Here is an 11703-nt window from a genome sequence, read left to right on the forward strand (position 1 = left end):
AAGATGTCAAAAATTAAAAAAAAAATTGTAGCAACTGTACATGTGAGATCCCACATCGGTTGGAAAGGGGAACGAAGCATGCCTTATAAAAGTGTGTGGATACTTTTCTCTTGAGAGGTCTTTTAAAACCGTGCGGACTGGGCCCAAAGCGGACAATATCTCATGCGGTGGATTGGGCTGATGCGGGTGGACTGGGCTGTTACATTAATATGTTGCCTGACATGTAAAAGCACTATATGCATTTCATACGGTGAATATGCATGCCCACTATTTATACATACAACATTTATCACATCGGTCAAGATGCAAAATAAATTACCAATTTACCTGATTAATTTGCATGTTTATCTTGACTTGATATCCTATATGATCAAGACTATATATGTATATATATGGACACCTACATTATTGTGTGCATTAGCCTCTAATTGCATGCCATTCATGTGAAAAATAAATGTATCTCTCCATTAACAGATTGCCTACTCCCATGGCAGATATTTATGCAAGTCTGCTATAGAACAATTATATATATATATATATATATATATATATATAATTTCATTATCCTATCCAACGTTTCTCACCTTATTATTTTGGGCATAGCCAGTCTCTATTAAAATTTTCATATGAATAACATGTAATCGAGTGTCAATCAAGCAACATAAGTTGTCCTATATCACCTAGTAGAATATTCCTATAGATAAGTTGTAGTATAGATTAGTCAACACATAATGCAAATGAGCACATACATTTTTTTTATTTGCATGATATAAAGTTTGGATATCATGATGTGATCAAGATTATATGTACATATATATGTACAATCTTACTATAGAACACATACATTACATGTAGTTGGAACCAAACCTACTTTAATGTGGGTACACTTGTGTATTATAGCAAAATTATATATATATATATATATATATATATATAGAGAGAGAGAGAGAGAGAGAGGAAAGGGTTAATTAGGTACTTTGGTATTTTACAATTTAGAAAAGTTGTATTTTCGATATTCAAATTTAAAATGTTCCAATTTGAACTCTAAAGTTTCCATTTGCCACATTTCGATCTAATAGGATTTTTGGCAAATAGTGGTTAACAATTTAAGGGTACTCCCTGCATAGACAATCTAATGATAAAAATAACTATTTCTCAAATAATAACCCGAGTTTGTAACCTTTATCTCTAATATTAGAAAAAAAAAAATCAAGAATATTAAAGTGTTAATTTTTTTTTAAATAGAAGCCCTAATTTGCAAAAAATTAAAATTGAAGAATCAAAATTGCTACAAATATATTTTGATATCAGTTAAACATGACAGAAAAAATTCAATTAGACTAAAATGGAATAAGTTGAAACTTTGATTGAAATTATGTTTTAAATTTGAAAATAAAAAATGTAACTTTTTCAAATATAAAAGATACTGGAACTTTTCCAGATGTAAACTAATTAAAGTGTAAGTACTAGATATAGGTTATATATATATATGTGTGTGTGTGTGTGTGTGTGTGTGTAAGAGACCCACTTCCTAAGCTAATTAAGCCAATTGAGTCAAAAGGAATCGACATATATATATATATATATATATATATATATATATATAGATGTAGCATAGATTTAGTTAGCAGGAGTAGGTTATGGATTAGACAAAAGAAAATGAAAAATATTCTTATTGACCTTAGCTCTGAGGCATATATATATATATATATATATATACATGTATATATGGTTTGGCTGCCCATTAGAAATAGAAGCTAATTACGGTCACGATCTTTTTTATCTTGTCATGAATTTGTATTTGCTAGTACTTGCTTTTTATTGGAGACCATATTGTGCTCCCACCAATACATATTGTATGGTTTATAAAGAAAAGAAATTGATTTGTACTAACAATAATAACAATAACAACAATAACAATTTATGTTTAGAGTTTAGAATCTATAAGGAGAAAAGGAATATATTTCAGTTTTGGTTGTTTTGTACTCATGGTTTATGTTTTTCCATTTTTCTTAAAAGATGTTTTAGTACTTTAGATATGCATTATTGGCTTGCTTTATTTATTTCTATGAATCGTGTAATATCGATTTATGCTTTAAATGATAGTGAGATTTCAAAATTAAAGAAAAAAATTTAATTATATGTATTTTGGTTAGATTATATATTTAACCTTTAAATTTAAAATGTTCCATTTTGAAATTTCAATTTATAATTTATTTTACATTGGTTCGAATCTCAATCTAGTTTATTAATTAATTTTTTAATAAATTGACAAATCTAGTTTATCATTTTCATAAATTGACAAAACTAGTAAATTTGCTCAAAATTTAAACTCTCTTTTAGTTAATTTTGGAATTAGACTAATGTTAAATAAATTGTAAATCCAAGGTTCGATATGGAAAATTCAAATTTGAAAGTCCAATATGCAATTTGACTAGAATACAAAGTATTAGAATACAAGTAATCTAAAGAAAAATAAAATAGAAATATGAAATTGAAAACTTCCAAACTATTTATAAAATGAGGATCATTTTGATAAACATTTTTTTAAAATATAAATGACTATATAAAAAAAATACAATGAGAAAAGAAACATAATACAAACTGCAAAATAAGAATATTTTAGAAACTTCGACTTTTTAATTAATAAAAAAGTTAGAAATTTTGTTTTTTTCTATTTTTATTTTTATTTTTTATCTTTTCTTTATGTGGATTCCAAGTATCTGTTGATCCCCAAAAAATAAAATTCATGCATGAATTTTTTTATTTTCGCTGTAATTACAAAGATGTGATCATGCAGAAGAGGAGTAATAAAATTCGTCAGGGCAATGGATTTATATATATATATATATATATATATATATAATCCGTTTATGGTGCGGATGTCCACACGTTTTATCATGTGGATTTCAGTATTGACGACGGTTTTTGAATAAACCGTTATCAATATTGTCACATAGAAATGAGTATTAACAGCGGCTTTTTCAAAAATCATTGTCCTTGAGGCAGTCCCCACCATAACATGGTGTAAATCATCCGCACCATAAAATTTCACTATATATACATAACTAAACTCAAATTCAGTGTATAATATTAATATTCATAGGATTTTCTTTTTTCAACATTTAAATTGCAATAAAAGTTGATATTCTAAATTATATTTATGAATCACCTGATTTCAATAGAATTAATTTTAGTATGTAATTAAAATAATAAAATTTATTTTAATATGTAACTAAATTTATATTTTGTTATTTTTAAATTTTAAATCTTAATCGATTGAAGAATTAATAAAAAAATGACTTGATATTAAAAAACCTACATAAGGGAACATTCAGTGTACCAATATATATTTGACAAATCATCTTAATCTTTAATTGGTAAATCAAAAGTTAAATAAACATTAAGAAGTTATAAGAAATTTTTACCTATGATTTTTACATCATTATATCTATCCATTCGATTAATAAGATGATATGTGACAAATATTTTTGGTACATAAAACCTATCCTATATATATATATATATATTGCGGGCTTACTTGAAGTGAATTATAGGGCAAACCCATAGCTTTTGCAATTTTTTTTTTAAATATATACAGCTTTTGCAAGTTATATATAAATAAATATATATATATATATATATATACAGTGGTTTTACAGTGCGGATCATCCGCATATAGACCGTACCAAAAATCTATATTTTTTATAAAACAAATATTGACTTTTCTGTATACGTTGTATATATATAAATAGTAAAGCTGACTTTTTTTTAAAAAAATATTAATTTTTGAATAAATATACAGACGGTTCGCACTATAAAATTGCCACTAAAGCTAATGCTCAAAACTCATACCAAAAATCCAAGCAAAGCCAAACCAAAGCAAGCAAATATATATATATATATATATATATATATATTATATACAAGTTGGGATATATAGAATTGAAAAAGAGTGCACGCTACCATTATGCGCACCCAGCGTCAGTAGCCCAATATTACTCCAAAGTCTTTGAGACCGGGGAAAAAAAATAAAATAAAAAGGCATGCAGCGGCACCACCCACCCGGGACCCACGTACTCTTATCTCGGTGCCCTATCCCTCTCTGCCAAAAGAAAATTTTTATTTTTATGGACGGAAATTGGAATCCGATTGATGGGTTCTCCCTTTAATCATTCCTCTCTCTCTCTTGCTCATCTTTAAGTTTGGAATAATAGACTTTCAAACAAAAAAAAAAAAAAAAAAAAAGGAGAGAGATAGGAGATAAAAAGGGAAAGGCTTTGCTTAGCATCTAACTCCTTTTAAATGAATATTGTTAGTGATATATATAATGATATAATACATTAGTCATATCGAATTTCCGCGATACGAATGTTGAAAATTTCAGTCCGAAATCAAAAAACTATTTGGAGGGAATATAGGAATCAGATGGCTTTACAAGGAAAAGCACTTTATTACTTTCACTTTTGATTTACTTAAAATATAAATAAATAAAAGAAAAGAAAGAAAAAGAAAATTCATTCAGATAGTTCAATTCACCTTGGCTTAGCTTTCTCTCCTAGCTATATCCATGTTATATTACTCCTCTTTTTTCTTCCTTCACTTTTCCTTTTGAACTTATTCTTTCTAATAGAAGAAAAGTAAATTCTACCAACAGCAAGCATGGAATATCTACTTCTCTGTACATCAGAATATGACAACTAACTGGTTTCTGTTGCCACTATTTTAGTCTCAACTAGGTATGAATAACCATTAATACTAGCCAGTAATATTAATTATAGTGAAAGACAAAAATATAAACAAAGAGAAAAAAGGAAAACAAATTAAAAAGATAAATAAATAAATAAAGGGATGAAAAGACCACAAAGGTAGAAGAGATTTTCTGATCAAGAGAAAGGTGAAAGGCGGTGCATTAGAAGATGCATGTTTGGTCAGAGAGAAAAATCAAAATGAAATGCTTTAAGCACCTTTGAAATTATTTAATGGATGGCTCCTCATGCATGCCAAAGAGAACGGAGGTGATAATTTATGGGGATACTTTTGGTTTCGGTTTGTAATTAATTGGCCTCTCTTAATTAACAAGATTTTTCCTGCTTCACAGTAGGTCTCATCCAAGGCATATGGTGAACAGGAGGGAGAAGCATATATAATGTAACTGTCCTAAAAAAAGCCGACGTTGAAGGTTTAATTAATTAATTGTGAAAATATTTCAAAATCCCTAAATTTCTTTTGATTTTTTTTTTATGGAAATGCTTTTATTTTTATTGCGTGTATAGATATCGATCGATATATCCTTTTAAATAAATTAAAAATAAATAAACATGTAAGCTTATAAATATTTGATTGGATAGAGATAATAAAATTTTTTAAAAAAAAAAAAAAAAGTAGATAGAGTTAATATATGTATAATTGCCATCACATTTTATAAATAGCTATTGTTAGGTAATGGCAAATCATTGTTGTTATAGCCCAATATTTTATGACTTTGCCGTATATACAACAACGGATCCTCACCTTTGCTTTGCTTGTTCCCCAGTAAAGAAAAAAGAAAACACACACGGAGGGTATAAAATAACGATAGCGTTATTATGCCCTGTATTTCATAAAGAAATAATAAAGAAAATATAACCAACAAATATATATACTTGTCCTGTTATATACTGCTATTTTATATGGAATTTGGTAAACATCGTACCAAAGTAATTCAAATAGGTTAGGAATTTTCTTTTATATTTATGCATTACAATTTTTTTTCCCTTGTTAAAACGCTTTTTTTTTTTTTCCAATTTTATTAATAGGCTTGCCCGTTATGCTTTGAGATTGAACTCCTATAAATCTTGGATGGGAAAAGTCTTCAATGGCTTCTTAATGCCCTCTAAAACAATTGTTCGTAGATTTTAATCTAGTCATAAAACTATTAAAAATACATTTTAAATTTAAAATTTAAACCTCGGTGTGAAATTCTCCTTCTTCTAAATTGTAATTAAAAAAAAAAATGTCCTTCATAATGATATTTGTAATGTTGTTTTTTAATTAATGAATGATCTTCCTTTCAAAAAGAAAAAATGTATGCATTTTATACATATATTGCCTCGGGAAATGTGTCTCTTCTTAGCTATAATCTTACACGGAGCTAAACATATAATCATTGAATATTTTATTATCCACGCACATATATACATATATATATATATATATATATATATATATATATATATATATATATAATTGTTATTTAATCAGGTTTACCTATTGCTTTTAAATTTCCAAGTCAATTTCTTCATCTTTTGCTAATTAATGCTCAGAAGACTGAAATTAAAATAACATAAAAACATTTTATAGATTGTTATGCATCTACATTAATTACAAATTTAAAAGATTAAAAACAAAATTAATACACTAATTCACCAAATCAAATACAATTTAAAATTTCAATATTTGTCATCATTGGTGACATTATTAGTGGGATTATTAATAGTTCACTTTTCATAAAAAAATTTAAATTTTTTAAAATTAAAATCGATTTAAATATAACAAATTACTAATTAACAGAGCAATGACAAATAACAGTGCTTTTAAATTTATGTTGGTTTTTTATTTTATCTTTTTTTTTTTTTAAAGTTTAAAATGTCTAACAAGTTCTAACAACCATTAACTAATATTAATAAACATTTAGAAGTAATATAAATTACAAACAATTAAATTAAAAACAAACATAAAAAACCTGCTAAACACATAGGCTTTTATTATTGGAATCAATCTCAGAATGCTTTATAATAACTTATAAAGCTAGCTCAAAAGAATATTTTTTGTTTTTTTAGAATTACATATATTTTTTGTCTTTTTAGAATTACATCTATTTTTAATATCTTCTTTATTATTTTTACTATTTTCTCTATTTATTTTTTCCTCTGTTTTTTTTTTCTCTATTTTCTTTTTCTAATTTCTCCATCAACTTAATTTTTACATAAATAAATATATCTACAGAAAAACTTAAAAAAAAAAAAAAGGTAAAAAGAAAAAGAGAGAGAGTTTACCATGTTTAGATGATGAGGTGGGAAGCACCATAATTGTCCACTTGACAGTATCCTAACATTCATTTATATTCATTTCCACATGCAACGCAACAAATATAAGGTATAGTAGCCAACAAGAGCTGGAAATCAGGATCCCAATCAAAACATAAATGGCCTATTGGGACCGAGCAGTAGGATTCTTTTATTTTTAATTTATGTTCTATTTTTTTCTGAAAGAGAGCAGCAGGATTGTTGAGTAGGCAGTCTGCGGCTCTTGATAGTTGATACTATGTTAGTGAAATAGGATTTATATACTTCTGGTACTATCTTTCAATTTTTATCAAATTTGGGAAAAAAAAAAAAAGTAGTCTTAATTTAGAAAATTTTTACTGGTATAAACAATCAATTTGAACACTATAAATCAGTTGCGTGAAATTATAATAAATGAAAAATAATAAACACTACATTTATAAAAGTAGGAGAGGGAGAATTTTTTCAAAAAAGAAATTAATAAGAGCAAATTGAAACTTGTCAGAAAATTTATGAGATATTTTTATAATTTTTGGTTGTTTTAACTATACCATCAAACTCTCCACTCCAAGAAGATCAACCATTCGATGGATGAATCAAGAGAAGACAGAGAAGATGCGAATAAAGGGAAACTACCTAGTAAGCGAGAGATTAGCCTATAATATAAACATTAAAGGTTAAATAAAGAGTTAGTGTGAGATTTAATTAAGAGAAGAAAAGAATGTGGGATCCCACCATGACCATGGAGGCTAGCAAGTTAGGCCTACACAGCCTACAAGGTAGGAAGAAGAGTGAGACTTTTAAAAAGAGCCACAGTGACAGAGGACATTCCCCCATTGCTTGTGTGTCTCTCTGGCTGGCTCTGCTATATAATCCTATGATCCTCAGTTCACCTTGGAAAACGCCAAAATCAAAAGCCCTCCTAGACCGAGTCCTCCCAATTAAGCGAGCACCACCACCAGCCACCAGCCACCAGCCAACAGCTAGCTTTTTAACTAATTTTGCTTGCCATGTCCCTCTCCCTTAGCTGCACAGTGCCAAATCCGGAATATCAAAACGCACCTGCAGAGACTACCACCGTGGAAGGTCTACCAGATCAAATGTCTCAAACACCTCATAGCATGGCTGTCCTTGCCTACCCCATACAAGTTAACAACTCAAAATCTAATTTCCTACAACACGCCTCGTATCCTATAACTTTGAAGGCAAGTCACTCTCTCTTTCTGTCTGTCTATGTATATGGTGTGTATTATTTATTAATGCATGCTAGCCTGTGTGAATGTTAATTTAAGGATAAATATAATATTTATCAATTGCTTATACACTAGTTCCTTCCCAATATGTGTAACAGTTGCACAAGTTGAATTTAATTTGGAGAAAATCTATGTGTAAACACAAAATGCCTGCGTGCCTTGATTTCCATTATAATTAATTAACCACGTAAGTGATGGAGTATTATTGATTTTAATTTCTAACTAATTAATCATGCGCATATATATGATCATTTTATATATGTATATATATGCTGCTGCTGCAGTTTGAGGAGGTGGTGTACAAAGTGAAATTGGAGCAGAAAGGATTGAGCACATGGGCCAGCAGCAGCAGCAGCAGCAGTAATAGAAGTAACAGAGAAAAAAGCATCCTGAATGGGATAACAGGCATGGTTTGCCCCGGAGAGATACTAGCGATGTTAGGCCCATCGGGGAGTGGGAAAACCACTCTTCTGACGGCCTTAGGTGGCCGTCTGAATGGCAAGTTGTCCGGAAAGATCACCTACAATGGTCAGCCCTTCTCCGGTTGCATCAAAAGAAGAACAGGATTTGTTGCACAGGATGACATTTTGTACCCGCATCTTACTGTTTTCGAGACTCTACTCTTCACTGCTCTGCTCAGACTACCCAATAGCTTGAGCCGAGACGAGAAAGTGCAGCATGTGGAGCACGTGATCGGCGAGCTGGGGCTGTGTCGGTGCCGGAACAGTATGATCGGGGGTCCACTGTTTCGAGGAATATCAGGTGGGGAGAAGAAGAGGGTGAGTATAGGCCAGGAAATGCTAATCAACCCAAGCTTACTGTTACTAGATGAGCCCACCTCTGGCTTGGACTCCACCACAGCTCAAAGGATTCTCTCCACACTCAAAAAGCTTGCCAGTGGGGGTCGAACTGTTGTTACTACCATTCACCAGCCCTCCAGCCGACTCTACCACATGTTTGATAAAGTTGTCTTGCTCTCCGATGGCTCTCCCATCTATAATGGTCCTGCTTCTGCTGCCTTGGATTACTTTTCCTCGCTCGGTTTTTCCACATCCATGACCATCAATCCAGCCGACCTCTTACTGGATCTTGCCAATGGTAATTCCTTTTATTTTTTATTTTTTATTTTTTCCCCTTCATTATTAATTAGTTAATTAATGAAATTCTGATTGAGCCTTACCTGCTTAACTATCTCATCCATCAATAATTAATGTTTGAAATTCATTCCAATATTACTAATGTGTCATAAGTACATGAACTAGCGCATATTTAATTTTATATGGAGCAAATTAATTAACTAACATGCTATCTAGTGAAATACTGGGGATGAAATTAAACAATATATATATATATATATAATAAATATGAAAAATGCAGGGGTCGCCCCGGATTCCAAGCATGCAACTGAGCAAAAGGAGAACGTGGAGCAAGAGCAGAAGATGGTGAGGGAAGCTCTCGTTTCTGCTTACGACAAAAACATATCAACGAGGTTGAAAGCTGAGCTTTGTAGTTTGGATGCCAACACCTTCAATTACACAAAAGGTGCTTCTGCTAGTAAATCTTTTCTTCTTTCTCCTGTAATTGATGTAAAGTCTAATTAATTACAGTGCTCTCCTTTGTTTATTTGCTATATATATATATATATATATATATATATATATATTTGAATATAATTAATTTATGTTCTTCTGCTAGTACTTGATGTATAACTTGAGATTCGTCAAGTCTTTTTTTTTTGTGTTAATATATATACTCTGCTAAAACAGGATATGGCCTAAAATCAGAGCAATGGTGCACTAGCTGGTGGCATCAGTTCAAGGTGCTGCTTCAAAGAGGGCTGAGAGAGCGGAGGCATGAAGCATTTAACAGGTTAAGAATTTTCCAAGTTATAAGTGTGGCAGTTCTTGGTGGACTCCTATGGTGGCACACCCCGACATCTCACATTGAAGACCGGGTAAGAGTTCCCTTATATAATTCATTTTGATCTATTTGGATGATGATAAGCTGGAGATCTATTCTAATTTTTAGTTTTATTAATATATGTGTATAGTACAGGCAGGGTTGATGCTAATTAATTAAACAAGGATATGATATGATATGATAAGATATGATTTGTGCAGGTTGCTTTGCTCTTCTTCTTCTCTGTGTTCTGGGGCTTCTACCCACTCTACAATGCAGTGTTCACATTTCCCCTGGAAAGAACAATGTTGATCAAGGAACGATCATCAGGAATGTACCGCCTGTCTTCCTACTTCCTAGCCAGAACAGTTGGAGACCTTCCGCTAGAGCTTGCACTTCCAACTGCATTTGTGATTATAATCTATTGGATGGGGGGGCTTAAACCCGATCCCTTCACTTTCATTCTTTCCCTACTTGTTGTTCTTTACAATGTCCTTGTCTCCCAAAGTCTTGGCTTAGCCATTGGTGCCATTCTCATGGATATAAAACAAGCCACTACTTTGGCTTCAGTTACAACACTAGTGTTTCTCATCGCCGGGGGATACTATGTTCAACAGATTCCTTCCTTCATTGTTTGGCTTAAGTATTTAAGTTATAGCTACTACTGCTACAAGCTTCTTCTTGGTGTTCAATACGGGGAAGATGATTATTACGAATGCTCAAACGGTGTTTTGTGCAGGGTTGGAGATTTTCCAGCCATCAAATCCATGGGGCTCAACCATTTGTGGATAGATGTGTCCATTTTGGCCCTTATGTTGGTAGGTTATCGGTTGGTTGCTTATCTAGCGCTTCACCGAGTGCAGTTGAGGTAAACTACGCATATATATTCATCACCAGAAGCATCAATATCCCTCACACAGTTTGAAGAGTTTTCTCTCCTTCTTCAACTGATCAAGCATGCAATAATAATGTAATTAGATATATGTAGAAGATGAATATCATGATCAAGTAGTGGAAAAAATTTTGATAATATTCTTGATCCCTTTAATTAGTTGCGTTGGATTGATGTATCATCAGCAGCAGTGATTTTGTTTTTAGTTTCCGTAACATATCTTGACACCCACATACACATATATGTATAGTACTAATTAGAACTATAACTCCATCGGAATTATATAAGCTTTAAAGCTAACTAGCTTTATGCTAGAATATGTATGTTGGTATGTCATAGGATATAACAAGTAAAATAGCACACATCACACACACTTGAGTTTTGCAGGAGTTCTGGGGAAATTAAGTTGTAACTCTCTTGATTAATACTTCCAAGTTCTCTGCTATCCACGGAACTAACCAATGGTGGATCTTTTGTGGGGGGCCTTCCCAGCCAAAAATAACACACCATGTCCACTAGCGTCCTACAAGTGCGTAAGAAGATATATGGAGATCAGCACTTTGTCCTTATAGAAACAAAAGTAATATTTATAAATCATATATTGCTGATGGAA

General features: G+C 31.2%; 1 protein-coding gene across 1 annotated transcript; it reads left to right on the plus strand.

The window, feature by feature from the left end:
- The first annotated feature begins 7860 nt into the window (after window positions 1-7860).
- On the plus strand, window positions 7861-11409 carry LOC107423963 (ABC transporter G family member 14). The gene is made up of 5 exons (XM_016033625.4): window positions 7861-8251; window positions 8584-9397; window positions 9677-9841; window positions 10066-10253; window positions 10420-11409. Exons 1-5 carry the CDS (start codon window positions 8057-8059, stop codon window positions 11068-11070), a joined length of 2013 nt encoding a protein of 670 aa, XP_015889111.3. The 5' UTR covers window positions 7861-8056; the 3' UTR covers window positions 11071-11409.
- Window positions 11410-11703: the final 294 nt, after the last annotated feature.

Source organism: Ziziphus jujuba, chromosome 7 (genome assembly GCF_031755915.1).
Source record: "Ziziphus jujuba cultivar Dongzao chromosome 7, ASM3175591v1".
Classification (NCBI taxonomy): Eukaryota; Viridiplantae; Streptophyta; class Magnoliopsida; order Rosales; family Rhamnaceae; genus Ziziphus; species Ziziphus jujuba.

Bases quoted from the DNA above. Each gene is read 5' to 3' on its own strand.
- LOC107423963 (XM_016033625.4), top strand. From the start codon at position 8,057: ATGTCCCTCTCCCTTAGCTGCACAGTGCCAAATCCGGAATATCAAAAC. The intron at 9,398-9,676 runs GTAATTCCTTTT...TGAAAAATGCAG, and splicing joins CTTACTGGATCTTGCCAATG to GGGTCGCCCCGGATTCCAAG. The intron at 9,842-10,065 runs GTGCTTCTGCTA...CTGCTAAAACAG, and splicing joins CACCTTCAATTACACAAAAG to GATATGGCCTAAAATCAGAG.